At 38.1% G+C, this 27,717-nt stretch overlaps 1 protein-coding gene across 11 annotated transcripts in view; it reads right to left on the reverse strand.

The window, feature by feature from the left end:
• Birc6 (baculoviral IAP repeat containing 6) overlaps nt 1-27,717 on the reverse strand; it is a 185,646-nt gene that overhangs the window by 95,373 nt on the left and 62,556 nt on the right. For 3 of the 11 annotated variants that reach the window (XR_004943402.1, XR_004943403.1, XM_036171149.1), the window contains exons 12-31: nt 26,119-26,279; nt 25,096-25,227; nt 24,514-24,645; nt 20,640-20,818; nt 19,286-19,419; nt 18,280-18,441; nt 18,052-18,183; nt 17,562-17,659; nt 15,400-15,547; nt 13,461-13,594; nt 12,641-12,787; nt 7,948-8,135; nt 6,783-7,106; nt 6,532-6,631; nt 5,550-5,764; nt 5,177-5,385; nt 4,315-4,661; nt 3,292-3,511; nt 2,679-2,812; nt 1,497-1,634 (exon numbers count right to left, since the gene is read on the reverse strand). Coding sequence is in view for 9 of the 11 variants with exons in the window: in XM_036171149.1 (XP_036027042.1) it covers nt 1,497-1,634; nt 2,679-2,812; nt 3,292-3,511; nt 4,315-4,661; nt 5,177-5,385; nt 5,550-5,764; nt 6,532-6,631; nt 6,783-7,106; nt 7,948-8,135; nt 12,641-12,787; nt 13,461-13,594; nt 15,400-15,547; nt 17,562-17,659; nt 18,052-18,183; nt 18,280-18,441; nt 19,286-19,419; nt 20,640-20,818; nt 24,514-24,645; nt 25,096-25,227; nt 26,119-26,279 (3,434 nt within the window). In the remaining 2 variants the exon portion in view is untranslated. The remainder of the gene's footprint in view (nt 1-1,496; nt 1,635-2,678; nt 2,813-3,291; nt 3,512-4,314; nt 4,662-5,176; nt 5,386-5,549; nt 5,765-6,531; nt 6,632-6,782; nt 7,107-7,947; nt 8,136-12,640; nt 12,788-13,460; nt 13,595-15,399; nt 15,548-17,561; nt 17,660-18,051; nt 18,184-18,279; nt 18,442-19,285; nt 19,420-20,639; nt 20,819-24,513; nt 24,646-25,095; nt 25,228-26,118; nt 26,280-27,717) is intronic. The other 8 variants (XM_036171155.1, XM_036171154.1, XM_036171153.1 and 5 more) reach the window with 8 other exon arrangements.

The raw sequence follows: 27,717 nt of genomic DNA on the forward strand, positions 1-27,717 counted from the left end.
ACATAGCTTTGATGTGTTCTAAACAAGAAAAAATGATAACAATAAAAGGTTTTGTACAAGCACTAGAAATAGCTAATTGGATTAACAGCTGCCAAGATGGGTTTAACAGTTCAAAGGGCAGGCTGCACAACTACCTTTATTTTTGTGTTTTGGAACATGTCCACACTATTCTGCAGTGCTTTTTCCTTCAAACTGGTCTAAAACCACACTTTCCTCTCCTCTGATATTTTTGTTGTTGTTATTTTGAGACAGGGTCTCACTATGAGTATAGCTCTGGTTGGCTTTGAACTCAGAGACCCCAATGTTTCTGTCTCCCAACAGCTAGAATTAAAGGTATATCCTATCATTCAGAGTGCCTCTTCTGATTCATTTATGCATAATTTTTAAGTATTTTCCAATTTCTGCGACTCACTAATCAAGTCTTAGTTCAAAATCTTTAAACCCTGAAAATATCCTCCCCCACCATGCCTTCTCTCTAATGCTAAACAATAAAAGGAAAAATTAAGACTTCCCAACACAACTTACTGTGTCCAACTTTAAATTGTAGTTATATTTAACTTAATGTTATTGTTTACCCCTTTGTCCCATAAATGAGGAAATGGATTCATATACACATTTTTTACACCAACATAAATTCCTCCCATCTGAGAATTCTTTCACTTTCTCATAGAACTTATGAGTTCTATTTGCTGTATTTACACATGAGGTTCAGCTGCCTCAAATTTTTTATTAAAATCATTGTTAATTATAATAAATGCAAGAATTCACTTGATCTTGTATGTTTGTTTTTTCTCTTAATTTATAAATTGTTTTGTGCTCCAAGCCTAATAAAAAAATGAGAATTAATAATAACATTAGGAATTTACAAATCTAAGCATCAAGGACAATTGTAGCTAATTATAAGAACTGAACTGAAATGAACATTGGTTAAAAAAAAATGGCAGACTATATTAAAATAAAATTTTAACTGGGGGAAAATGGAAAGGAGAAATGTTGTTAATAAAATACAATCTCTCCAGATAGTGTACACCCTAAATCCCAGCACTCAGGAAGCAGAGGCAGGCAAATCTCTGGGAGTTCAAGGTCAGTTTGGTCTACCAAAAAAGCCAGGGCTGTTACACAGGGAAATGGAGGGGAGGGGAGGCCGTGAGAAACACAACCTCAAATATAAACAAAATTATTAAAAATCCTCCACAAATTCCCTTACCTTAAACTCATTTCTACTTAGTTTATTATATAGTAATATACTTCTTCTTATATTACATAGTATGGGTGGGGTGAAATCTATGGATGTACGGACTAATCAGAATTCACTTCCAGACAAAGGACTTTGTCCACAAATGTAAATTCAATCTTTCAGCAGATTCCTAAAGAAAACTAACTCATATTTTATATAAATTACATACATCTGGTATCTCCAGGCCAATAGCCAGATCAGGAACAAATGCGGAGTCACTGAATTTCCCCACCAACACATTATTATAAACTTGTGATACCTGTCAGAAACCTCTCCCTGCCTTTACCATTCAAAGGTTTCTTTGCAGCCGCTGCTTCATCTTCAACAGTGGCCACATAATCCAGTAACCTGGACACCAGCATCACAACCCAGCTGATCATGGGAATATCTAGTACTCCTACAAAGAAATGAGAGTGGGATATTCAAGTAAATCGGAGTCCAAAGGAGAACTGAGACAACATCTTACAAATAAGGAACACACTGTTTCATGACCAATACCAAAATAATACAATATACCTTACAACTACATATTCATGGTCACAACTGAGTAGAAAAATTAATCTCACAAAGGAAAGGATACAAAGCAAGGTACAGAACATATAGAAAACTAAAATGAAAACAAAAAACATCCAAATTTAGAACTTGAATAATGAATTGAAAAGAACTATATGGGCTGGGTGGTGGTGGCATACACCATTAATCCAAGCACTTGGAGGCAAGGGTAGACAGATCTCTGTGAGTTCTGGGCCAGCCTGGTTTACAGGAGTTCCAGGACAGTCAAGACTGTAACACAGAGAAACCCTGGGGGCGGGAGGGGGAGGAAGGGAATGATGACACTATATGATAGTCAATCACAAGAAAGCTATTCATTCCAAAAAGGCTACATCACAAAAATAAAATGTGTACAGTGACTATTAAAGGAATACATAAGAAATATTTTCGTTAAGCCTTTTTTAATGTCTTCATCTATAGCTCCTTTTTCAATTCCCAAAATGCAATAACAGTCTTTCCCCATTTCGATGCCTTGAAATGAACTTAGATTTCTCTTTGTAAAAGAAAACAATGTCGGGGTTGGGGATTTAGCTCATGGTAGAGCACTTGCGTAGCAAGCGCAAGGCCCTGGGTTTGATGCTCAGCTCAAAAAAAAAAAAAAAAAAGAAAAGAAAAAAAAGAAAACAGTGTCCCCATTCTTAGCAAGACAATGACTCTACAAAAATAAAGCAAACAGCGAGTAAGCTCAGCTCAGAATATGGACGCTGCTGGTCCTCATGGGTCATATTGCTACTAGTTGTTATGCATATAAATATCTTACTTTTTCATGTATATAGATTGTGTTTCTAAGGTGTTTAATTTCTTAAATATATTTACATTTAAAAAATGTTTTATGTAAACAGTACTATTAGTAACTACAAATACTAAAGATAGTCATTTAAAAGAATACCTTCTGTCCTTCTGTGCATGGTCAACTCTGGCTGAAGGGGTGACAATAAATTATCCAAGAGATTAAGTAAGCTTTCCAGTACTCCACTGTTACTAAGTGATCGCTGACCAATGCAGGAAAGTAACATAAAGACCCTAAGAACAGATAAAAAGAAAATGAACACTAAGAATTAATTTTTCTACTTTTAAATATAGATTTACATTTGAATTATTATAAGAACTGTTTGCTTCTTAAAACCCATCATATTTTAGGGTTAGTACAAAAGATTTCTATCAGAAGAAATGATATGAGTTTCTTTCCTACTTATTCATTATATTTCCTAATGCTACCCCTAAGAAATCAGATACATAACTAAGAACACTATGAGAGCCTCAAAATTTGCATTTAATACACAAGGCATGGCATGATCATATAATACACAGACCTATAAAATCCCATAGATTTATCTAGAAAATCTAAGAAAGTGAACAAGTTGTAGCATATATTACACTAAGTAATATACATTAGAGTTCATGTCCTTCACTTAGTTCTTCCAAAACCATAGAGAAGACCTATTTTATATTTTCTCCATATTTACTATCCACGTAAACAAATTTTACACTCTCCAACCTACCTATCTTGTGGAAAGATGAGAAGCTGCTCTGAATTATACAATTCTTGAAGAACGTTAGAAAGAAACTGGCCCCACCATCTCTCGCCACCACACAGCTGAACAAGGAGAAGGCCGGTATGCAATCGTATCTTTGGGGTGCCACTGATGCACAAGTGTTTAAAGAGTTCTTCACAGGCCTGGGCATGAAAGGTACTCTGCAAAACTGCAGGAACAGAATGCCCTGTTACAAGAAACAAACACACAAAACGACTTATCTAAGTGTATGGTGCTGCTTCAACACCAGTACACCTACATACACATCTTCTCCTCAACAACCAGCAGACAACTGCATTCTATTTGCTCTGTGACTATTTACTGCTTTTATAGAGAATTTAGCTGTAAAATATTCAGCAATAAGATGAGGTAACACATACATTAACTGTATTTGTTTCTGTGGTTAGGTTTATCAAATGGCCTTTGAGGTGAATATGGGAGTAGGTATAAATGAGAAAAAAGGTAACTTAGAGGGAGTCTGTAAACATGAATGAGTGACTCACAAATAGTTCATGGATAAAAAACACCACTACTGTATTAGGTCAGTATACTTTCACTATTCTACTTTTATTTAATGCTTAATACTTTAGCACTCACACACTGATGTACAGTAATACAACAAATCTAAGAAATTAATAAAAGTAATAAGAAACATTAGAATGAATGAGATGATGATGAAGTCAGTAGAAAGGCACCATTTACCATGGGGCAAGCCCTAGGTTTAATGCATAACATGGCAACAACAACAAAAATCTTTGAGAAAATGAATGACTAAATCTACAAAAATTCCATAAACGTATTAAACAGGATATCAAATTAAAATTTCTAGAAAGTAGAGTTGGGGGATAGAGGCCAGTGAAGAGCATGTGCCTAGCAAGTATAAACTGTCGATTCAATCCCCAACACCACACACTCATTTAAAAACAAACAAAACAAAACAAGCAAAGACATAATGAATTAGTCTCAACAAGTCACTGAGCAAATACAAACCATTGGAAGAGTGAAGGAGGCTGAGCAAAGTGTCCAGTAAGTATCGGACAATGGTGCGTAACTGCTCTGTGGACGACGTCTGAATCCAGTCTTCTGGAACTGATGCTTCGCTCAGTGTCTTGCGACTTGCACCTACGGCTACTTTGAGCCTCTGCACTGCATTATGAGCCAGATTTAGTTGAAGCTGTAGCTGAATACAATCTTGATAAGCAGAAAAAACTCTACTGTCTTCCTCAACGGCTTTGTCTGGTTTTCGCAAGAAGTACTGTGCATTGTTTGCACTGTTGAGAGGAGGAAGATCAATACTCTGCAAAAGAGCTTCCAGACGATGACAGGCTAAGTTATATCTATGAGTAAAAATAAATTAAGTCATTCCTTCAGTCTTCTTCTGTACCTACACACTAAAAAGCACATCTCTTAAAATGCATTAAAGCACAACTACTATGAAGAATTATTGTTGGGCCAGGTTCTGTGGAGAACACCTTTAATCCCCTAGAGGCAAAGGTGGGCAGCAATCTGTGGCTGGAGGACAGCCTGGTCCACACAGTCACTTCTAGGTTCCTCAGAGCTACAAATAGAGACCCTATCTTAAAGAAAACAAAACATCGGAGTTGGGGATTTAGCTCAGTGGTAGAGTGTTTGCTATGCAAGCGCAAGGCCATGGGTTAGGACCTGGGGGGGGGGGGGGGGGGAATAAAAAGAAAACAAAACACCAAAACTAACGTTAACGATAATACCAATTAGCTAACAATGTTCTCATGCTTTCAACCCTGCTGTAATGGACACATGCTCATCCTCCTTTTTCTCCTTTCTATGTTGGTACAGAAATAATTTAATAATATATGAGCAATTTTCCACTAACCTGCACTGTATGTCTTCTTGTAAAGCAACCATCATTGCTAAATGCTGGTCAATTTCTGGCTGGTTGGCAGATTCTCCTTCGCCTCTTAGAGGATCATGCATCAACTTCAGTTCACTTTCCCAAGGCAAGATATAGGTATGTCCATAGTAAAATCCTAGTGGGATCTTTGCTCTGGCATTTGTGCTTCCATAACGTCCAATGACAGTTATCTGAAATGAAAAGTTGAAAGTAAGCAAACACGTATGTGATACAATTAAAAAAAAAATCTGAACTATATATATGAAAAAATACAGATTTACTTCTTTAACCATATGTCAATGTATTACTGAGAAACATAGCAAACATACACATTTACTTTCTTGAAATTCTTTACCTTCATGAATCTGCACACGGGTGGTGGTATTAAGTCATGAAGAATTAGTGAATGGGTGCTTATATCAGTTGCCACTACCAAACGTCTTCCATCCACTTCTTCTCCTAACGTCCATATGTCAATTGATAAGGAGGCCAAGTCTCCACAAGTGGGAATCAGTACATCTGTCAACAGTATAGGTCTTCCAAAATCCAAGGTCACAAATCTCCTGGCTCCTTTGAAGGAAAAAGAAGCAAGTGACCCACCAAAAAGGAGATCAAATAACCAAATTATATACTCAAAAATAGATTAAAGAATTCTCTTTAAAAAATCAAGTTATTAAAGTACAAATGAGTAAAATAAGTAAAAACAGCTTTATCAGTGCTTATTCATAAATTCTCTAATCGCTTAGTATGTCAGAGTTCCAGATTTGATCTATCAACAAATATCTGCTAGAGTTTTGAAAGCCTAAGGTAAAAAATTTAAGACTGTTAATTAGAAAGCAGTCAGCGATAGAGTGAAATCTCATATTTATTTCAAACACTATATTTTAACAATTAAATCAGTGAATCATTAAAATGTACACCTAAGCCGGGCAGTGGTGATGCACCACTGTAATCTCAGCACTCAGGAGGCAGAGGCAGGTGGCTCTCTGTGAGTTCGAGCCAGCCTGGTCTACAGAGCTAGTCCAAGACAGGCTCCAAAGCTACAGAGAAAACCCTGTCTTGAAAAACAAACAAAAAGTACACCTAATGCACCTAATAAAGTCCCAATCTGTCTTTTTTTCAGACACGGTATATTTTTGCCTAAATTTCACCACTAGTTGGATTAGACATACCAAGATGGAATTTCATTTGTAAGAGTCTTGTTTAACTTCTGAGACAAAAGTCTAATATACTGGGTTTAATATGTAGTAAAGCATGGCTGAAACTACACAGTAACAGTACCAATAATAGTATAACAGACTTAGGAAAGAAAAACAACTTTATAAATGAAAAATTACCTGAATGCATTCGCTCTATGATAATGGACTGGTGAGGTGGAGGCTGAAGAAAATGTGAGGCATGTGAAATTGCAAGGGCTAGACCAGAACCAAGTGGATTCTAGAGAAGAAAACAATGTAAATGTACTGATAATACTCTTGTTCAAAAAACCATCTAACCATAAGATTAAACTAACTAGTTTCAATTCCTGATACACATTTAGAAATATTTTATAAAAGAAAAGTTATTATTTATTTAAAACATCATTTACCATTCTAGACTTGTTGGAATTTTTGTTATGTGCAGCAAGATTCACTGCTGGGGGATCAATGACTGAGCCTGGAAAAAGCTGTGCAAGCTCGGCATTAATCACAACAGAAACTGCTTCGTTGGGCGGAGTGAGTGGTGGAGTCATAAAAAGTGGTGTTGTTTTTGGAGTAGGTGGAATAACATCAGATGGATGGATGAAAAATCCAGGGGCGGCCACTGGGTTGGAAGGCACAGAGTTGTGAACAGGACCTGCTGCTGATGCTGCTGATGCTGCTGCAGCTGCTGCAGCTGTTGTCTGGTGCAACTTGGCTTCCAGCTTTGCTTTCTGTAAAAGAAACAAAGGCAACACCTATAGAAGAATCCTGACTCCCTAAGCGTTGAGGAACACTCTATGATTACATATAATAAAGTTAGACAAGATCAACTAGATCTTATTTACATAAAGATGAAACTGGTCTCAACAACCCAGGAAGTACTACCTCACTAGGACACATCTTGAAATATTGTCTAAATATTTCCAGTATGCTAGGGAACTAGAAATGGAGCAAAAGATGAAGAGTAAGCAGAACAATTAAATGTAAATAATAAAACCAGGTTCTGCTAAAATAGATCAATGCTGACTGATCTAAGTTCTCAAGAGCAATTTGCAAGGTTTGCATTTAGTCAGCAATTAAATCTATAAACCATATTATCATTACTGCTATACTTAGAATTGAATTAATATAATTGGTCGTTTGTTTTGTTTTGTTTTGTTTTCTTTTGGAGCTAAGGATAGAATCCAGGGCCTTGTTCTTGCTAGGCAAGCGCTCTACCAGTGAGATAAATCCCCAACCAATAATTGGTCTTTTTAATGTCCTGTATTCTCTATTCCATGAAAATACTAACTGGTAACTTTACAATGTTTCTTCAAGAGTGTTTAACATAAAATAGAATTAACTTCAACAAAAAGTATCATTTTCTTTCAATCATGTATTAAATAAAATGCATTCATATAATTTTAATACATTTAACCATATCACAAAGACTTTACCTCAATTTTCTGTTGTAAACGATTAGCTCAGATTGAACAACCTACTTCCTTTATGAAAATAATGGTCATGTTTACAGTACTTTTCAGCTTTTGAAGTTTAGAGACAGCATGAACAAAGAGCCAAATAGTCTCCAACCTGTTGCTGAAGCTTCAAAAGCTGCTGCTGTTTCTCTTGCAGCACCTGCAGCTGTTGCTCGGCTGAAGCCATTGCATGAGAGAGAGACTGCAAAGCTACCTGGGCTGCTGAACTCAGGGCTGTCGAGGCTTCCCCAACTGTCCCAGATGATAGTCCACCTACTGCAGGAGTAACCCCGAAGGAACTCACTGGCATAAGACAAGGAAAAAACAAACATAGACACCAGGATGAAGAAAAGGCTCACAGAGGTACATGGTTAAAGTACACAATTTGACATTAAAACTATATTCAATGTGTGACTTTAAAGAAAAAATTTTTAAAAAAAAAAGGCTGGGATTTCACTCAGTCGGGGTACTTGCCTAAAAGGCTCAGAGACTGGAGTTCAATCAGCAGTATCACCATATACATATGAACACTGCAATGTAGTTTTACTGATACTGATACTCAAGATCTAATTGGGTCCTAAAACAAATCTCAAATCAAAAATTTGAGTCATTTACTTTTCACAAGTTCACAAGTATTTTTGGTATAGAAGAAATTTACACATGATCAAAAAACCAAAATAGTCTTATATAATACGAACATAAGAAAAATAACAGTATCATTAGTTTTTATTATACACTGACAACCCTAAATCCTCAAAAAAAGCTTTAATCCCATCACTCAGAGCAGGGCAACATAGTGAGATGCTGTCTCAAAAAATAAAAAGAAAGCCAGGCAGTGGTGGAGCACAGCACTTGGGAGGCAGAAGCAAGTGGATCTCTTGAGTTTGAAGCCAGCCTGGTCTACAGAGTGAGTTTCAGTATACAGGATAGCCAGGACTGTTTTACAGAGAAATCCTATCTCAAAAAAAGAGAAGAAAAAGTTCTCAACAAGAATCACGTTAAATTTTTCCAGGTAGTGGTAACCTATGCCAAGTGAGTTCCAGGACAGTTAGGTCTGTTACACAAAGAAAACCTGTCTTGACAATCAAAAAAAAAAAAAGAAAAGAAAAGAAAAAGAAACAAGTATCATGTTAAATTTTGAGGATATTAAACAGAAGAAAGACGCTTAAATGTTCTTTAAACAAAACATATTTCTTCTCTTTTATATGTAAATAAGTGTCTTGTCTGCATGTATGGCTGTGCACAACATGTTTGCCTGCTGTTCTTGGTAATGGCAGAGTCCCAGAAGAGGAGTTCCAAGCAGTTTTAGGACACCATGTGTGTACACTGGACTGAGCCTCGACCCTTCAGAAGAGCCTGACAGCTGCTCTAAAATGCTGAGCCATCATCTCCCAGCCTTGATCTCCTTATTTTAATTCACAGACTAGACAGAGAGAAGGACTGCAGAGAATATATAGATTTTCTATCTCCAGCTCACTGGAACATCAACTGGAGAAAAGTACATTCTATATGCACTCAAATCCAGCCCAAAGTACTTACATTCTCATCAGTAAAAGCAAAATTTCACTTTTTTTTGTTGTTGTTGTTGTTGTTTGTTTTTCGAGACAGGGTTTCTCTGTGTAGCTTTGCACCTTTTCTGGAGCTCATGTGGTAGCCCAGGTTGGCCTTGAACTCACAGTATTTCCGCCAGGCTCTGCCTCCCGAGTGCTGGGATTAAAGGCGTGCGCCACCACCGCCCGGCTGTTTTGTTTTGTTTTGTTTTTGAAAATTTCACTTTTTCAATGCAATTCAGCAATACAGTATAAATGAACTTTCTCCATTCAATAAAATACTAATATTTTAATATTTGTATTTATTGCAGGCCTTTACTGAAAAGATTCATTGAGGAAGGTTAACTACTGTAATGACAGTACACTTTGCACACACCACTAAATGACACTTTTTATTTTTTGTTTTTTTTCCAGTTTTTCTGTGTAGCTTGGGCAGTCCAGGAACTTCGTCTGCGGACCAGGCTGGCAACAACTCAGAGATCCACTTGCCTCTGCCACGTGACTGCTGGGATTAAGGGTGTGACATGTCCAGCACCTAAGTGAAACTCTTAATGAACTACCACACTTAGCAGATCATTAACTACATGAGGCAAACGTCATGAATTCAATCTTCAACAGATTCCGCAATGACATAGGAGCTAGGCTCACAGTGATGAAGCTGGGTTTGGAACCCGAGCCAGCGTAAACATACATCTTCTCTTCAAAACAACAGAGTTAATTAAGCAGACTATTACTTGCTGCTGTATTATGTGATTGAGATACTGTTACAACCCATTCACAGACACTGAATCTAAAGTGAGGAAGCAGCTTTCATTCATCAATTCCTAAAAGGAGGGAGGCTCAGGCAAAAGTTATGACTGTGAAAAAGAAACATAGTATGTGCAGAGACTACCTATGAGTGTGGAAAAGAAATAGTTCCACTGCTTGCTTTGCAGGAAAGGATGAACCAGAGATACAAAGAGCAGTTATTCAGACCTAAAACTTTTTTTTGTTTTGTTTTTTTGTTTTTTGTTTTGTTTTTCGAGACAAGGTTTCCCTGTGTAGCTTTGCGCCTTTCCTGGGACTCACTTGGTAGCCCAGGCTGGCCTCAAACTCACAGAGATCCGCCTGCCTCTGCCTCCCGAGTGCTGGGATTAAAGGCGTGAGCCACCACCGCCTGGCCAGACCTAAAACTTTATCATTACAATTTTTGAAGCTTTATTTTTATGTATATGATTTACTTTGCCTAAATATGTAGGAGTGTACAAATGTTCCTAGTGCCATTGAAAGCTAAAAGAGGGTGTCAGGTATGCCAGGACTAAAGTTAGAGAGGCAAAACAAACATGTTTGCTCTTACCCCAATACTTTTTTTAACCTCTTCAAAACACTACTAAATCAAACACAATTTTTCTTAAAAATAAAAAAGCATTCATTCCTAATCTTATGACGGGGCCCAAGAAAAGATCACTATTTCTAATTTTAAAAGTTTTCTAAGCTGGGCGGTGGTGGCACACGCCTTTAATCCCAGCACTTGGGAGGCAGAGGCAGGCGGATCTCTGAGTTCTCGAGGCCAGCCTGGGCTACCAAGTGAGTCCCAGGAAAGGCGCAAAAGCTACACAGGGAAACCTTGTCTCGAAAAACCCAAACCAAAAACAAAAACAACAACAACAACAACAAAAAAAAAAAAAAAAAACATGGTTGGGGATTTAGCTCAGTGGTAGAGCGCTTGCCTAGCAAGCAGAAGGCCCTGGGTTCGATCCTCAGCTCCACAAACACACACAAAAAAAGTTTCCTGTAATGAAATGACCACAGTGCAAAAAAGGAAGGAAGGAAGGAAGGAAGGAAGGAAGGAAGGAAGGAAGGAAGGAAGGAAGGAAGGAATCTTGACCTTACTAGAACCTCAATTTATATGTGCGTGCGTGCGTGCGTGCGTGCGAGCGAGAGGGGGGGGGAGGGGGGGAGAGAGGGGGGGGACACACCCACTTGATAAACTACACTTAGTGGTTATTTCTACAATGAAAAGGCACAAAGAAAATTTTGAAGAAAAACACACTAAAATGAACTGATAAATTTATTTAAAACTTGTTTGCTTGTTTGATGTTTTGTTTATTCGGAACTGAGGACCAAACCTAGGGCCCTGCACTTGCTAGGCAAGCACTCTATAATCAAAATTCAGGATTATAAACTATGACTTCCGTCTGTTGTTGTTATTTTTTAATGCTGTTGGTATTTTTTTATCTGCTTCTTTGACAGGACTAGGAATTCTTCAGCACACTTGGCATCTACCACTGAGCTATAATAGGCCTGTTAAATTAATGGAGAGGTTAAAATGGCACTTGCTTAAAATAAGATACCCAGCAAATCAGTTCAAGAAACAATTCAAGTCCTTCTACGGAAGAAATACAGACTTAGGCCAAAATACATATATTCTTTTTGTTGTTGTTTTGTTTTTGTTTCTCTGTGTAGCCCTAGCTGTACTAGAACTCACTCTGTAGAATATGCTGGCCTCTAATTCACAGAGATCCATCTGCCTCTGAGATTAAAGGCATGCACAGCTGCCACCCAGTTAAAACACAAATATTTATTATAAAAAATTTTCATCTTTTCATGCCTAAACAGAATTATATTCAAACATTAATCCTAAAAATGTGAGGGGGTGGGGTAGTAGAAAAAAATTTTAAATGGTAAGTATATGCATGACTTATAGACTTAACTGTTAAATGTAGAAGCTGCTTGTCTGATCAATACCAACACTTACCACATTCATACAGTGTTCATCACCGCAACACTTGCAAGACCTCACTAACACAGGCTCTTGTTGTAAAGCCCAGTCTGGATTAAGTACTCCAGTGATTATAGGTAGGTTAAAGACCAACAAAAACTACTGCTTACTTTAAGTATAACAAACAATGTAAGGATATCAAATTTATAAACAAAACTGGCTATCATCCAATAGTTGAAGACAGATATGGAAATATATATCTACCTTACTCTTCCTTCTATTTTCAATCTGGCTGATATTTCTCATAATAAAAAGTTCCTAGAAATGCATGCACATATTAAAAATGAATGGACTTAAAGGAGTACTTTTTACTGGTTAAACAGATGAACTGATCTTGATACAATACAAAGTGACTCCTAACATCCCTCTCTCTCATATGTTTTCTACTTACCATGCAGAAGAGATCTCAACTTTACATATATAAGCTTATATTCAAATAGGTGCATATCAGTTTTGTACATTACCACATAAAGAATGTAATAAAAGAAGGTATATACCAGTAAACGTACTTGCATCATCCCTTTCTATTCTGGTTCCATCACTAGTTGACACACAAGTAAAATGCAGGGGTTCCACCTCTAAAAGTCCAGTGAGAGATGTGAAACTTCCCTCAGCAGCTGTGCAACTGCTGACTTTTCCATTGCCTAGTGCAGAGAGGAAAGCTCATAATGCATGAAGATAATCCATAAAGGGCATGAAGTAGCAATAATCATGACTACTACACCAACGTTAATTAGCATAAGATACACAAACTTCACAAACTACTTCAAGAAAAGGCACATTAGGCAAATCTGCAAACAAAGATACTAGCTTCCTTCATATGAAAGTAAAGCTGAATAAAAGCAAGGATTCACAGTAATAAGACACGTACGGCATGTAGGAAATCTCTTGAGCAGTAAAATGACAGTGAAATAATTGCAACAACAACCATTCACATTGAATCGGGAGTTGTTTTAAATTTTGATAGCTGCTTTTTTGTGTTTTTAATACTGGCATACTTCACTATAAAGGATACTTAATCTGCACTTCTAAAATATCCAAAATTCTGCAACTACTGACTACTAACATAATTTACTCTTTTCATAGTTGGGTTTTTTTTTTTTTAAATAACAAAGAAATTAATATATTAAGTCAAATGGTTTAATAGTTCAGAGATACTATGGCTAAGCTCTTAAAAAAAAACTTTAGTATTCTGAAGACAAAATGGAACAGCTACAATAAAGAGATGATAACTTAAATTCAGAACCTAACATGTAGAAAGATAAATAAATTACAGAACTATTTGTGTTTTCTTCACTTAATAAAAGATGTCAGTACCTGTAAGAACATCCGATAAATCAATTTCATCTGACTGGACACCAATGCTGCTATTGTATACATTCTTACAGGAAGAACCATTCATCTCCAAGTCAAAAAGGACTGGATCAAACGGTGAGCTGTATAATCCATATCTGAGAAATGAAATAATGCAGAAAACAACTTACTTCTTAGTCATTTAATGAAAAAATTACCTATTTTGTTTCAAAAGCAGTTTGACTAAAAACAGAGAAAACTACATTCCCAAACACTATCCAGAGAGTCGGTGATGATTACTCAAGTGAGCTGCAGTCAACGCAGTGAGACTGTTATCTACAGTCCAAGGAAAGAAAGGAAGAAAACAAAAATGACCAAAAAAATTACGCACTCTCAGCCGGTCGGCGCCTGCAGCCCATGCCTTTACTCCCAGCACTCGGGAGGCAGAGGCAGGTGGATCTCTGTGAGTTCGAGGCCAGCCTGGTCTACAGAGAGAGATCCAACACAGGCACCAAAACTATATGGAGAAACCCTGTCTTGAAAAAATTAAAAATAAAGTACTCTTTTCTCCCACACCATCACTACAATGACAATAAATAAATATATAAATAAAACTGTAAGAAATTTTTCATCAAAATCAGGATTTATAACCAAACATATTAGAAGAGCAGTGCTCTAACTAAAGGAACATTCAACTTTAAAAGCTGAAAACCAGGGACTAAAAGATGGATTACTGGTGAAGAGCACTTGTTGCTATTACAGAAGACCAGGGTTTGATTCCTAGCATCCACATGGAGGTTCACAACCATTCATAACTCTAAGTCCAGGTCATGTGCCACCCACTTCTGACATCCACAAGAACCAATTACACATACAGTGCACATGTGTAAAATACATATAAAATACAGTCTTTAAAAGTTGAAGACCAGAAAAAACTGTAACTTTTGTAACAAGCAATTTACATAATTATACCTATATAAAGTTTGACCATTAATATATGACATTACATGCCTCTTGCATTAGCACAGCCAAGAATCTTTGGGGCCAGAAAGATAGCTGAATAGTAAGAACACAAACTATACTTCCAGAGAACTTGGGGTTGATGCTGCCAGCTCACAACCATCTGTCACTCCAGTGCAAGGGAATCTAACACTTTTCTAGCCTCCATAAGCACTGCATGCATGCTGTGCACAGACATAACACGCAGGTAAAACAACAAGAACAAGAAAACCATATAAAATAAACTTCACAAAATACCTCAGAATAAACATCTATAGAATGGTACTAATGGTGGAAGGAAATAGTTCCAGAGAAAACATGGGAAGGTGACCTTTAGACTAAATTACATTTAGAAGAATATTTAGCACAAAATGAATATACTTTTTAAGGTAAAACACTACTTCAAGTGTACCTAGTGTGGTGTTCTGGAAGACAAGGGTCCACAAAAGGGAGCAACACTATTAGGAGATGTGGGATTTGTTAGAGGGTGACCTTTGAGATTTCCTATGCTGGCCGGGCGGTGGTGGCACACGCCTTTAATCCCAGCACTCGGGAGGCAGAGCCAAGTGGATCTCTGTGAGTTCGAGGCCAGCCTGGGCTACCAAGTGAGTCCCAGGAAAGGCGCAAAGCTACACAGAGAAACCCTGTCTCGAAAAAAAACAAAAAACAAACAGATTTCCTATGCTCAAGCTATGTCCACTGTCACAGCTGACTTCCAGTTAGTTGCCTGTGTATCAAGATGTAGAACTCTCAGTTCCTTCTCCAGCCTCACGTCCACCTGTACGACACCATGGTGATAATGAACTACACTTCTGAACTACAAGCCAGACCCAATTAAATGTTATCCTTTATAAGAGTTGCCCTGGTCATGGTGTTTCTTCACAGCAATAGACACCCCAACTAAGTCACCTGGCAATTAACAATTCTGTGTGCACTGTTCATAATTTAAGATATGAAAACAAACCTTGTTTGCAGTAGAGCCTCCAGGGGCGTCAACCTGTCCTGCAACTGTCTGGACACGGCAGTGAGTAAAGCTGCACAAGCGGTACTGCACCCAGCCAAGTCTTCATCCTTGACGTAATTCAGCAGGACAAAATACCAATAGACAGAACCTGGAGACAACAACAGAATCAAGCCTTCTGCTCCTTCTTCTCCACCACACACCACTTCAGTTTACATGTTTATAAATACAGCTTCCTATGCTAGAGACACCTCCCTGTTGCAGAAAGATAATCCTTAACAATTTAGGAAGAACAAAGAGTTCTAGATTACTAATAACATAACCAGCATCCTGAGGAAGTCTTAGATTAAGAATTCCAGGGCTGGTAAAAGAATGCAGCAGGAACAAGCACCTGTATTCCAAGTCTGACAAAGGGAGTCCAATCCCCAGAACCCACACTGCAGACTGCCCTCTGACCTTCATATGTGCACCCTGGCATGCAGGCCCTCCCATCTACAAATACAGAAGAAATATTCTCCTAAGGAACTGTAACACTTTGCAGGAGGTAAATTAATCAAATTTATGTTGAGTACATTAATATGCCAGGCATGGTGGAGTACACCTTTAATTACAGCATTCAGGTGTCAAAGACAGGAATCTATACAACAAGTTCTAGAATAGCCATAGTCACACAGAGACACCATTTCCAAAAAACTAAACAAAACAAAAATATATACATGTAAGAAAGAGCCACAAAAGCAGAGACAGAAAGTGCCATATTAACTGTGCCTAAACACAGTTCCTCTATATAAAATTGTTCAAAACACCTGATGGCAGTGAGCTTAATCTGGTACACTTCAACAAATGAATGGAGCAGCACTCGGAAGTGCAGGTCAGATATCACCAAGGCAGCACGAATAAGAGGACCATGGCACATCAGACACCTTAATAAAGAATCTTAGTACATGCCAACCATAAAAATCCTTAAGACACTGAAAGATCAGAGGGTAATTGCAGTGAGCAAAAGGATGCAAAATGCCATAATCTATAAAGACTGTCTCAAAATTAGGTGAGTCAAGAAATGAATAAACGCCGAGAGGTGGTGGCGGTGCACACCTGTAATCCCAGCACTTGGGAGGCAGAGGCAGGTGGATCTCTGTGAGTTCGAGGCCAGCCTGGGCTACAGAGTGAGTTCCAGGACAGCCTCCAAAGCTACAGAGAAACCCTGTCTCGAAAAACCAAAAAAGAAATGAATAAACTAGAACATTATAGAATGCTATGAGAAACAACTATAAAAACATTAAGGGTCAGAGATGGCTCAGTAGTTAAGAGCACTTGCTTCTTGTGCAAAGAACCTAGGTTTGGTTCCCAGTTTCCTCATGGCAGCTCATAATACTATGACTCAAACTCTAGAGGCGCTACAGCCCCTTCCAAGTCTCCTAGGGCACTGCATACTCTGCCTCTTATCTACTGCCAGTAATTATTATTTTTTAAATTACATTTATTTGTTATGTAGATCTGTATGTATGATACAAAGGCCACAGCATATGGGCAGAGGTGTGGGTGCTGTGTTTGTGAGCACGTGTGGGAATCAGAGCATAACCTCAGGGAGTTAGTCCCCTCCTTCAGCCACCTGGGTTCCAGGGAGACAACTCAACACATCAGGCACAGCACAGGTGTCCTGCACTACAGAGTCGTCTCCCCTACCCCTCCCATTATAAAACAAAAAGTATATGCACAATGAACCACACGTTACTAACACTCAAGAAATACAGATATCTCTAGTGAGATGGCTTAGGTAGTATAGTACCTAATAGATGAGCAGGGAGACCTAAATCCAAGCTCTAAGAACACATCATTAAAAACAGACACTATGGCATGCTGGAGAGATGCAGACAAGAGGAAACTTGGAACTCACAGGACACCCAGACTAGCCTCATAGTGAGTACCAGGCCAATGATAGACTTTGACTCTAAAGTAAGGTAGAAAACATTTATGAGAAATTATACCTGAGAATCTCTAGTGCCCCCAAATGCACCTGTACTCACAGGTGCACCTATACACAAACACAAGCACACCCAATACCAAAATGTTATAATAATCTAGATATGCTACAGAACAAATTGGAGTAAGTAATGGTTAAATTATTCACTATAATTATTTGCTAGTAAAGTAATTTTACATACCACCAGTTGCTGCTGCTGGCAAAAAGCACATATTATCAAGTAAAGCCTTCAACAGAACAGATCCAAATCCAGGCTGACAGGGGTCACATTTGCCATTACTGAAAAATTGTTCATGAAAAAAGAAACAATTTAAAGACATTATTTATGATTTAAATTCAATCCTAAACATGGCATAGTATTTGAAAATCTTTTTTAAAAAAGCAAGCACCAAGACTTTTCTCCCAAGTTAGACGAGTATGGTTACTAGAAGGGCTGATAAGCGTTAGCTGACATTAGGGGACTCAGCAAGACAAGGAATAAGGTAATGAACAATCAAGAAGTAAGACTGGGGGAAGGGCACCGCTCGTCAAAATCTCACTGTTGCAGAATTAAACCCAGTGACATTGCATTTTACTGCAAAGACCCCAAATTCCATTTTACGACATAGACAAAATATCAGCACCAAACCATAGAAACACTAAAGTATGCTTTGAAATAAAAACACACCAACCTAATGCACAAGGCTAGAAAACGGGCACACTTATGGGCTACACTTCGTCCTGCCTCAAAGAAGCACACACGAACAATGTCTGAAAGACAGTTCCGTGTTTTTGAAAGCAGGCACTCGTTTCCTTCTTTTGAGCTGCAAAATAAGAGCAAAAAAAAGAGTCTCATTTGGTCTCTGAACCTTAGCAGCCAAGGGACAATCATTAAGGTAAGCAAAATCCTAATTATCAACCTGCCAGGTCCATTTGAGTGAACTCCAGCTAACCAGCAAAGAGCGTCCAACACAAGACTCTGAGAGTGTTCGGTGACCTGCCCGTCATCAGATCTTCTACAAAGAGTGTTCAGAAGCTTCTCATGAAATTCTGAAAACTGTAACATGGCACAACGCTGAACCCTAAAAAGAGATACACAGTGTATTTATACCAGTGAATACAGAACAATCAGAATACTGCTGTGCAACATGGGGCGTTATATAGTGTTTCATTTAAAATAATATCAAAAATAAAGCTTTCAAGGCTGGGTCCTTCAGTAGCAGAGGACTTGCCAGCATAGTTAAGGCCCTAGGTTCAAAGCCTAAGAATGCAAAAGAGAAGAATAAAAATAAAAGGATAAAAATTATTTTTAAATAATCTTACATGAGGTACAGACTTCATAGGGTCTTTTTTTAAAAAAGCAAGCTTACAATTATGTGATCTAACGGAGTGTAGTTGTGGCCTCAAATAATGCTTCTTACATTTCTTAACCATTCCTCATACACAGTAAGTAATATAGAGACCAGAAATAAAGCATTGAAAGCAATTAAAATATCCTTAGTGGGCTGGAGAGATGGCTCAGAGGTTAAGAGCACTGGCTGCTCTTCCAGAGGTCCTGAGTTCAATTCCCAGCAACCACATGGTGGCTCACAACCATCTGTAATGAGATCTGGTGCCCTCTTCTGGCCTGCAAGGACACATTCAGACAGAACACTGTATGTATAATAAATAAATACATCTTTAAAAAAATATATCCTTAGAGACTATAATTTACTTAGAGAATGGGAAAGCAAACAATTACTTCCAGGTGAAAACGTTCAATCATGAGTTCATTTTTACACACGTAGTGAGGCACATCTTAAATCATAGGATGTAGGAGTTGGAGGCAAGAGAACCAGCTCAATGTCAGGCTGGAAGTACCTGAGACCTGTCTCAAAACAACAAGCAGGAAAAAGAATAGCAGACTAATGTGATGTGATTGATTACCTTTCCTTAGGAATTGAAGTTTTCTTAAATCTCCGAATGGTGACAGACACCTCTTGAAGTAAGTCACAGCCCCGTAGATTTTCAGACTTCCGAGTGCTTCCTGCATTTTCATTTTTAACATTAGAGGACTTTTCCTAAATATACAATCAAAAAATAAATTTTAGATTAAATTGGTAAATGCCTATTTTTCACAAAATTTTAATAGCAAAAATATAGTCAAGATTTTAAAAGCCCAATAATTATTTAAAAAAACAACAACAACAACAACAACAACAAAACAAAACAAAAAAGCAACCAAAACTTTGAGTCCAATCTCCAGCTCTGGCCTACTTCAGAATTACTTGAGGATCAACTCTGGAAAGTCCTTGAGAAACTGGAAGACCTATGCAAACTCAAGGAGACGGGGTGCTACTGATAATACTGCTGATGTTTCTTTTTTTGTTTGTTTCGTTTTTTCAGGTGTTTTTTTTTTTCTGGTTTTGAGACAGGATTCCTTTGTGTAGCTTTGCGCCTTACCTGGATCTTGCTCTGCAGACCACACTGGCCTCAAATTCACAGAGATCCGCCTGCCTCTGCCTCCCAAGTGCTGGGATTAAAGGCGTGCACCACCACTGCCTGGCTGCTAATGTTTCTTAAGAATGATAATGGAGCTGGCGAAATGGCTCAGTAGTTAGTTAACTGCTGATCTTTCAGAAGAAACAGGTTCAATTCCTAGCACTCACATGGCAGCTCACAGTACCAGGCGCTCCAACACCCACACATACACATACTTAAAGGCAAAACACCAGTGCAAATTAGATGAGCAGATCTTTAAAAAAAAAAAAGAATCAAAGAAATAAAACTCAAGTTGAGAGAAATCCACACTCAGACAAGTATGAAGAATGTCACATACTTGTAGGAAATTAGCCGTGAAAATCAAGGCTGTCTCTAAAGTTATTTAGAAGCAGTCTTCTCAAACAGTCATAAAAACAAAAAAGCCCCTGAGGGAAGTACCCTCTAAAAATACTCTCTATTGGGTGAGTACAGTTTATTATAAAAGCTAAGTTATTAGCTGGGTGGTGGTGGCCTGCGCCTTTATCCCAGCACTCAGGAGGCAGAGGCAGGCCTGTCTACAGACCGAGTTCCAGGTCAGCCAAGGCTATGCAAAGAAGCCCTGATGGAAAAACCAGAGCGGAGATAAAGCATAGCTAAATTACTTATCCAAAGTTAACTGAAAACATCTTAATTATGTTTTTTGAAATCACAGCAGGGAAAAATTACCTACAGACCAAGCAGCAAACAATCAAGCAAGGGAAACACATCTTCCAACAAACCTCAGCTGCAGCATTTTCCTGTCCAAATATCAGGTTCATACCTTGCCTGCTGCAACCTTTGCCAAGAGAGAGGCAAGTGAGTAGCCCTTGTGACCCTGGTGTTTCAGAGATGGAAGTCTCACAACAGGACGCATTCCACTGCTAGACATCTCATCTGCTCCTCTTTCATTCACTGCTTTGACATGGATTAAAAACGAGCGGTATTTCCCTCCTGCCATACCTGGAGACATGGAGAGTGAGATGGAAAACTTATCACCAAAAAAGTAAACTTGTTCATTATTATGGAGGAAGGTAAGTATTAACTCAACAAAAAGAAAAATATACAAAGTCAGAAATTCCAATTTATACCTTCTGGTTACATAATGGAACAACTTTGACACAACAGCAAAGTAAATAAAGCTTTATTAAGAATCTAAGATATCTTTGGCAACAGTTAACTCTACAGCTCTCACATGATTGATACTGTTTGATAATGAGTATTCAAAGACGGGTAATACCTGGGAGGCGCTCACCAACCTAAGACAGAATGCCTGTGTGGCCTGGACAGGTGTCTCCATGACTGGTAAGGTGACCTGCTGACATCCCACACAACCTAAGTCAGAAGCTCATTTTTTAGTGGGGGGGGGGGGGGCTATAGGTCCCTGGCCCCCATTTTGGGTAACTGTTGCCTTGCTTGCCAACCTTGACCTTCATATCCTCCCTATGCTAACTCCCTGCGGGATTCCACCCTCCTGAATGCTTAAGGGAAGCTCCTCGTCTGTGTATCCTGCATACTGGGCGTTAACAGCTTAGATGCAAGATTGTAAAACATCAGAAGCAGGATTGGGGATTTAGCTCAGTGGTACAGCGATCGCTTTTTAACAAGCGCAAGGCCTGAGGTGGTTCGGTCCTCAGCTCCAAAAAAAAAAGAAAAAGAAAAAGAAAAAGAAAAAGAAAAAGAAAAAGAAAAAGAAAGAAAGAAAGAAAGAAAGAAAGAAAGAAAGAAAGAAAGAAAGAAAGAAAACCACAGAAGCAAACTTCTCCCCACTGGGGTTCTACCATTGTGCCGTAAGCCCATATTTAAGGCGTCCTCCCTCCTTCAATAAAACTTCGGCATTCAAAAGAAAAAAGAAGAGAGGGTCAAGATCATGATGGGGAAACCCAGAGACAGCTGACCAGTGCTAGTTGGAACTCACTGACTCTGGACCGACAGCTCAGGAACCTACATGGTACTGAACTAGGCCCGCTGAATGTGGGTGACAGTTGTGTGGCTTGATCTGTTTGTGGGGTCCCTGGCAGTGGGACCAGGACTTATCCCAGGTGCATGAACTGGCTTTTTGGAGCCCATTCTCTGTGGTGGCATACCTTGTTCAGCCTTGATACAGTGCGAGGGCTAGGCTCTCCTTCAACCTGGTATGCCAGACTTTATTGGCTACCATGGGAGACCTTACCCACTCCGAGGAGTGGATGGGGGTAGAGTGGAAGGGAGGTGAGGAGGCAGGAGAAGGGAAGGGAGGGGGAACTGGGGTTGATACGTAAAATGGAAAAAAATTTAATTTAAAAAAGAAAAAAAAAAGAATCTAAGATAGAAAATTGTGCCGGACATTGACAGGGCACACCTTAAATCACAGCACTTGGGAGGAAGAGGCTGGCAGATCTCTGAGTTTAAGGCCAGCCTGGTCTATAGAGTGAGTTTCAGGACAGCCAGAGCTGTTACAAAGAGAAACCCTATCTTGAAAACAAAACACAAAAGTTATGACTATAAAAATCATTAAATACTATCTGTTCTAATGAGAAAAATTTGGACTATAGAAATCATTTGGCGTATCTGTTCTAGTGATGTTATTTACTTAAATGGTGGAAATTTTGTACACTATACAAAAACACAAGCAGAAGTAAATTGTCTATAAGGGAGTACTGTCAACAAATGACTATGGTAGCATGTGCTCTAAGAGCTATCTAGCCTTTTTAATTCATTTTTTTATGTGCACTGGTGTTTGGCCTGCATGTGTGTCTATGTAAGGGCGCCAGATCCCCTGGGACTGTAGTTACAGAAAGTTGTGATCTGCCAAGTGGGTGCAGGGAATTGAAACCGGGTGTTCTTGAAGAACAAACAGCCAGTCCTATTAACAGCTAAGCAATCTCTCCATCTATAGCCTTTTTTACATGATTATTTTTATCTTTTAATTATGCATATGTGTGATCTAAGTTATGTCCATACTCATATTGAGTTCACTGCCTTTGGTGAACAGGTGTTTAAACTCCTAGAAAGGGAAACTATATTGAACTCTTGTCTCTTAACCACTGAGCCACCTCTTGAACCTTAATCCAAACTTCTTTATGTCCATGCATGTTATGTATGTAAACGTATATACTAAGCACTTTAGTAGTTACAGTTAAAAAATCAGTAACATATTTTTACTCTGGACAGTGGTGATGCAAGACTTTAATCATAGGACCTAGGAGGCAGAGGCAGACCCAGGACAGCCAGAAAAACCCTTGGGTGGGGGTAGAGGTAGAAATGTAGAAATGTAGAAATGTAGAAATGTAGAAACGGAGGGAGGGAGGGAGGGAGGGAGGGAGGGAGGGAGGGAGGGAGGCAGGAAGGAAGGAAGGAAGGAAGGAAGGAAGGAAGGAAGGAAGGAAGGAAGGAGAGAGAAAGGCTTCAGGAATGAAGAAAAACAGTTTTGCTATAACTACCAGCCTTTGGGTAGTAACTCATTCCAGGCGTGTGACAAATAACCTTCTTGTGGTTCAGTTCCTTCTCATATATAGTAGTACCTACACCTTGGAGTTAACTAAAACTTTTGTAAGAAAGAAAGAATTCAACAGTTACTAACCCTATAATGCAGTCTCATAGATCTCATCTATAATGTAAATTATCCTCAAATAAATACACCTAACAAACCACCAGAGTGCTATCGTAGCAGGTATTAAATCTCTGAATATGTCAGTAACTACCCCACAATTTTCCACATTTCTGTCTGCTTCTATTCTGGACCACACTAGATTTGTTTCTTTCTGAGTCCAGTAGTCCCAATACTGTGGCACTCTTCTTACTACTGGACAGTCTACTAGGCTCTGAAATGACTCTCCACCTCAATCTCCTGCTTCAAACTTTCCATTGACACAATACATAATTTTATCCTTCCCTTAAAATTTTACAATCATAGTTCTATAATTTTAAAGATCCTGAGAGCCAGGTGTGGTGGTGCAGGCCTTTAATCCTAGCACTCTGGAGGCAGATGGATCTCTCAGTTCCAAATCAGTCTGATTTAAATAATGAATATCAGGACAGTCAGGACCTCATAGAGACCCTGCCTCAAAAAAGAAAAGAAAAAGGATCGTGAGATCATGGGGGAGATATGATTAAGAAAAATAAAATACTGCAAAACCCTAAGTCTTTCCTTGGACATGCAATGTAATGAGTACCCATTTTGTCTAAGCATTTTTTTTTCTTACTAAATTCATTTACACTCTAAGCAATACAAGAGATACGATTTTTTATACAACTACTTTCCAGAATGAACCCAAACACATCATGGGATCTCAAATCTTATATGAACAAATAACATACAGTCATGAAGTACAATAAGACTTGTATATATAAAACTTACTTTTATCTAGGAATGTACATTTCAAAACCACCCACTGGGTGATGCTAAACCCTATACACTATGTAATTTCTTAAAACACAAAACTGTGATGAAGCTATATAACCATATCTCAAAGACAAACTGAGACCCCTAAAACCTAGAATCAAAGTTTCACATAAATAGGAACGTATGCCAGCTGATAATAACCTCACACATAGGAAGCTGGACGTGCTACTGAGAGTTTAAAAAATAAAAACAGCATTTTTGTGATCAATTTTCAAAGCATCCTTTTATTATACTGGTATTATTTATTCTACTTTTATAAAACAAGTTACTTTACCTTTAACAAGTTTGGGGCTTGTCAATGTCAACATTCCAGCATGACCTGATAGATCAAGACCACTAGCAAGCCATACTGGGCCACACAGAATGTCTTCTTTATGATCCTCTAAAAATGGACATAGCCTAAGACCTAAAAAGAAAAATACATATTTTTCTTTCAGTGTATTATTGAATATTGACTAAAGACATTTCCATCCCATTACATGATACCACCACACAAAATACAATACATTCGAAGTGTCCAAACAATCATCATCATGCTAGGGAAGTATAATCAATCACCTATGTTATGTGTTGTTTTCCACTCTCATTTTATATTTCATCTTGATTTTCAAGAAAGTATCTATAAAATCATGACTTGATTTCAAATCACAAGGCATTAAAAACTTGAACACAAGTATTAGTGCAGCTATATTTGCAACGAAGAACTGAAAGTTACAGCACAGTGCCAAAGCAGTTACGTTTTAATCATACTCTTAAAACCGAGCTTTTGCAAGCCACAAGGAAGTCTCTCACAATAGAATGCATTAGGACCACTACTCCTTTACTGCCAGGGACAACAGTCTGTGGTTGAACTCACACTGTGACTCCTCTACATCCATGTGCTGCATTTCTTCATTCAAATCAACCAGAGATGGGTTCCCATTTTGTTCCACTTCAATGTTAAGAGCTGGAGACAAAGGAAAGGTGATCTGCCTATCTACTGCTGTTTCTAGAGGATAAAAATATTAGTAAGCTTAATTTTGCTTAGTTATCAATAATTCTTGTGCCTAAAAAAATCTAAAACCTGCTAAACGGAACTGATTTTCACCATAGATAATACACAGTGGTTGTTGTCAAGAGAAGAAAATTAAACTTGAGGATTTTATACTTTCCGCTCAACAAATGTTGGCAATTAAATTAAAAGTTTTTCCCTAAGATGCACAGTACAAATACCCACAAAGTTTTTAAAATACTAACTGTCCAAATTCTAGATTCATTACATGAAAATGTCATGAGAATACACAGACACACAGACACAGATTCTTCAAATAAGCATGCAAACACACAAGAAATTTCTGGCAAAGGAAAATGTTCAGATTTGAATGTGTGTACACTTAACATTGGGGTGCCATTTTACAATCAATTTATTCTAAATTTTTTAAATCAATTTTTAAAGAAAAATGGAATGGTGAGGAAGAAAAAAAAACAATACTGAGAAGTAACATCTAGTTCCTACCATGGTAAATCCATGAAAAAAAAGATATTATTTCTGGCATGAAAGGCTAGCTTGACTGATTACTTTTAAATAATTTCCAAATAATGTTTTTTTACCACCAAGTCTTCCTTTAAAATGACAAAGCATAAAGCTAGCAATCACAGCAGTGGAATTAATGTCACTCCATAAAGACTTGATTAAACTATTTACCATTAAAAATTCTGCAAACTGCTGAGTTACTGGAAAAATGTGAAATGTCCTTTAGATGACTCTGACTCTAATCAGGTAAACAGCTCTGTGGAGCAGTAATAGCCACCAGAACCACCAGTCAAGCTAACAATTAGCTTCTATAAAGACACCAACCACAAGACAAAGTCTTCCAGCATGAACTCTGACCACTCTTACCATTGGACTTCCCTAGGCCTGGAGCCTTGTTCTTCAGCAGGGTCACTTGTATCTGGGGGACACTGGTGATGTTTGAGTTCAGAACGAATTTGAAATCTACATGTCCAACCATACAGGCTTTAGGTAGAACCAATTCAAATACATGTTCATCCCAGCTGTTGCTGTCAGAAAAAGTGAAAAATGCTAAGTAAAGCAAAAATCTTCCTCATACATAATATCATTAGCATCACACCACCTTTCCTACTCCTTGTTTTATATATCCAAAAAAAAAAAAAAAAAAAAATCCTGGGATGCAGAAAGCTCTAGACAAAACTGAGAGACAAAGATACTGCCTCAAAAAAAGGGAAGACACAGGCAAAAGAGATGGCTCAGTGGTTAAAAGAACACTTGACCAGAGGACCCCAATTCATTTCCATGGATTCATATTGGGCAGTTCATAACTACCACTAACTCTAGTAGCAGGGCATCTGATATCATCTTTTGGCATCCACAGTCATGTGCACACGTGGCATATACTTAAACAAATAAACACATAGGAATAACTAAAAATAAGTTCCTGGTTTTTTTTTTTAATTATTTTCCATAAAATATAAAGAGAGAGGTGAAACTTAGGGCCATGACCTTATCTTAGCAATATGTGCCTGCCTTGAGATTTCTTCCTAACAACAAAGCCTGTGACCATCAACAAGGCATTCTGTCATATGTAAATTACCTGAACATTCTTGGACCCCAACCTAGATCTATGAATAAAGTCCTAGAATCGTCACTGTGAAACAAGAACTCCTTACTCCATATATTGTACTACTGTAGAATATATTTTAAGGTGTGTTACATTTTGGGGTCCCCCAAAGAGCCAAAAGAAAAATGGGGGAGGGAGGACAAAGAAAGAAGAGGAAGGGGAGGAAGGGAGAGAGGGAGAGAGAGGAAGGAAAGGGGACATGGCTCCTATAAGAGGCACTTGGCAGCGCTAAATAGAAACTTAAAATAGCAAGCTGAGTTGATTGCAGTTCTCCATCATAAACCTCCAACCGGGCTTTAGGCTTAGCTTTCACCACCCAAGAGCAGGGCAGAGCTAGCTGATCGCGCAAAGTGGAAGACCAGGCTGGCGCTCAGCATGTTGAAAGTTTGTTCAAGTGGTCAAAAGGACTAAGCGATACCCAGGAAAAGAGGTCCAAACACAAAAACTTCTAAACAGGTTCCAATGTGTTTTACAATGTGAATAGGCTTAAGAAAGAAAAGAAAATGGGTATAGATAGTCATAGAAAGAAACAGATTAAAAATAATAAAGTCTGATATGTAAAATAAAATTTAAAAATTTTAATAAATGGGAGGGAGGGGGAACTTGGGTTGATATGTAAAATAAAATTTTAAAAATTTTAATAAATATATTTATATTAAAAAAATAATAAAGTCTTTAAAAGAGACAGTAAAATATAACAGAAAAAAAGCCACATAAAATGAGAAACACACAGAGAGTCTGGATACTGTATAGTATTATATTGATTTTTAATATTTTGATTGCAGATGGACAAGAGACAGCTGCTAATACACATGGAATTGTGAACAGGACTGCAAACCTGAACTAACCTAGATACTTTA

Source organism: Onychomys torridus, chromosome 21 (genome assembly GCF_903995425.1).
Source record: "Onychomys torridus chromosome 21, mOncTor1.1, whole genome shotgun sequence".
NCBI classification, from domain to species: Eukaryota; Metazoa; Chordata; class Mammalia; order Rodentia; family Cricetidae; genus Onychomys; species Onychomys torridus.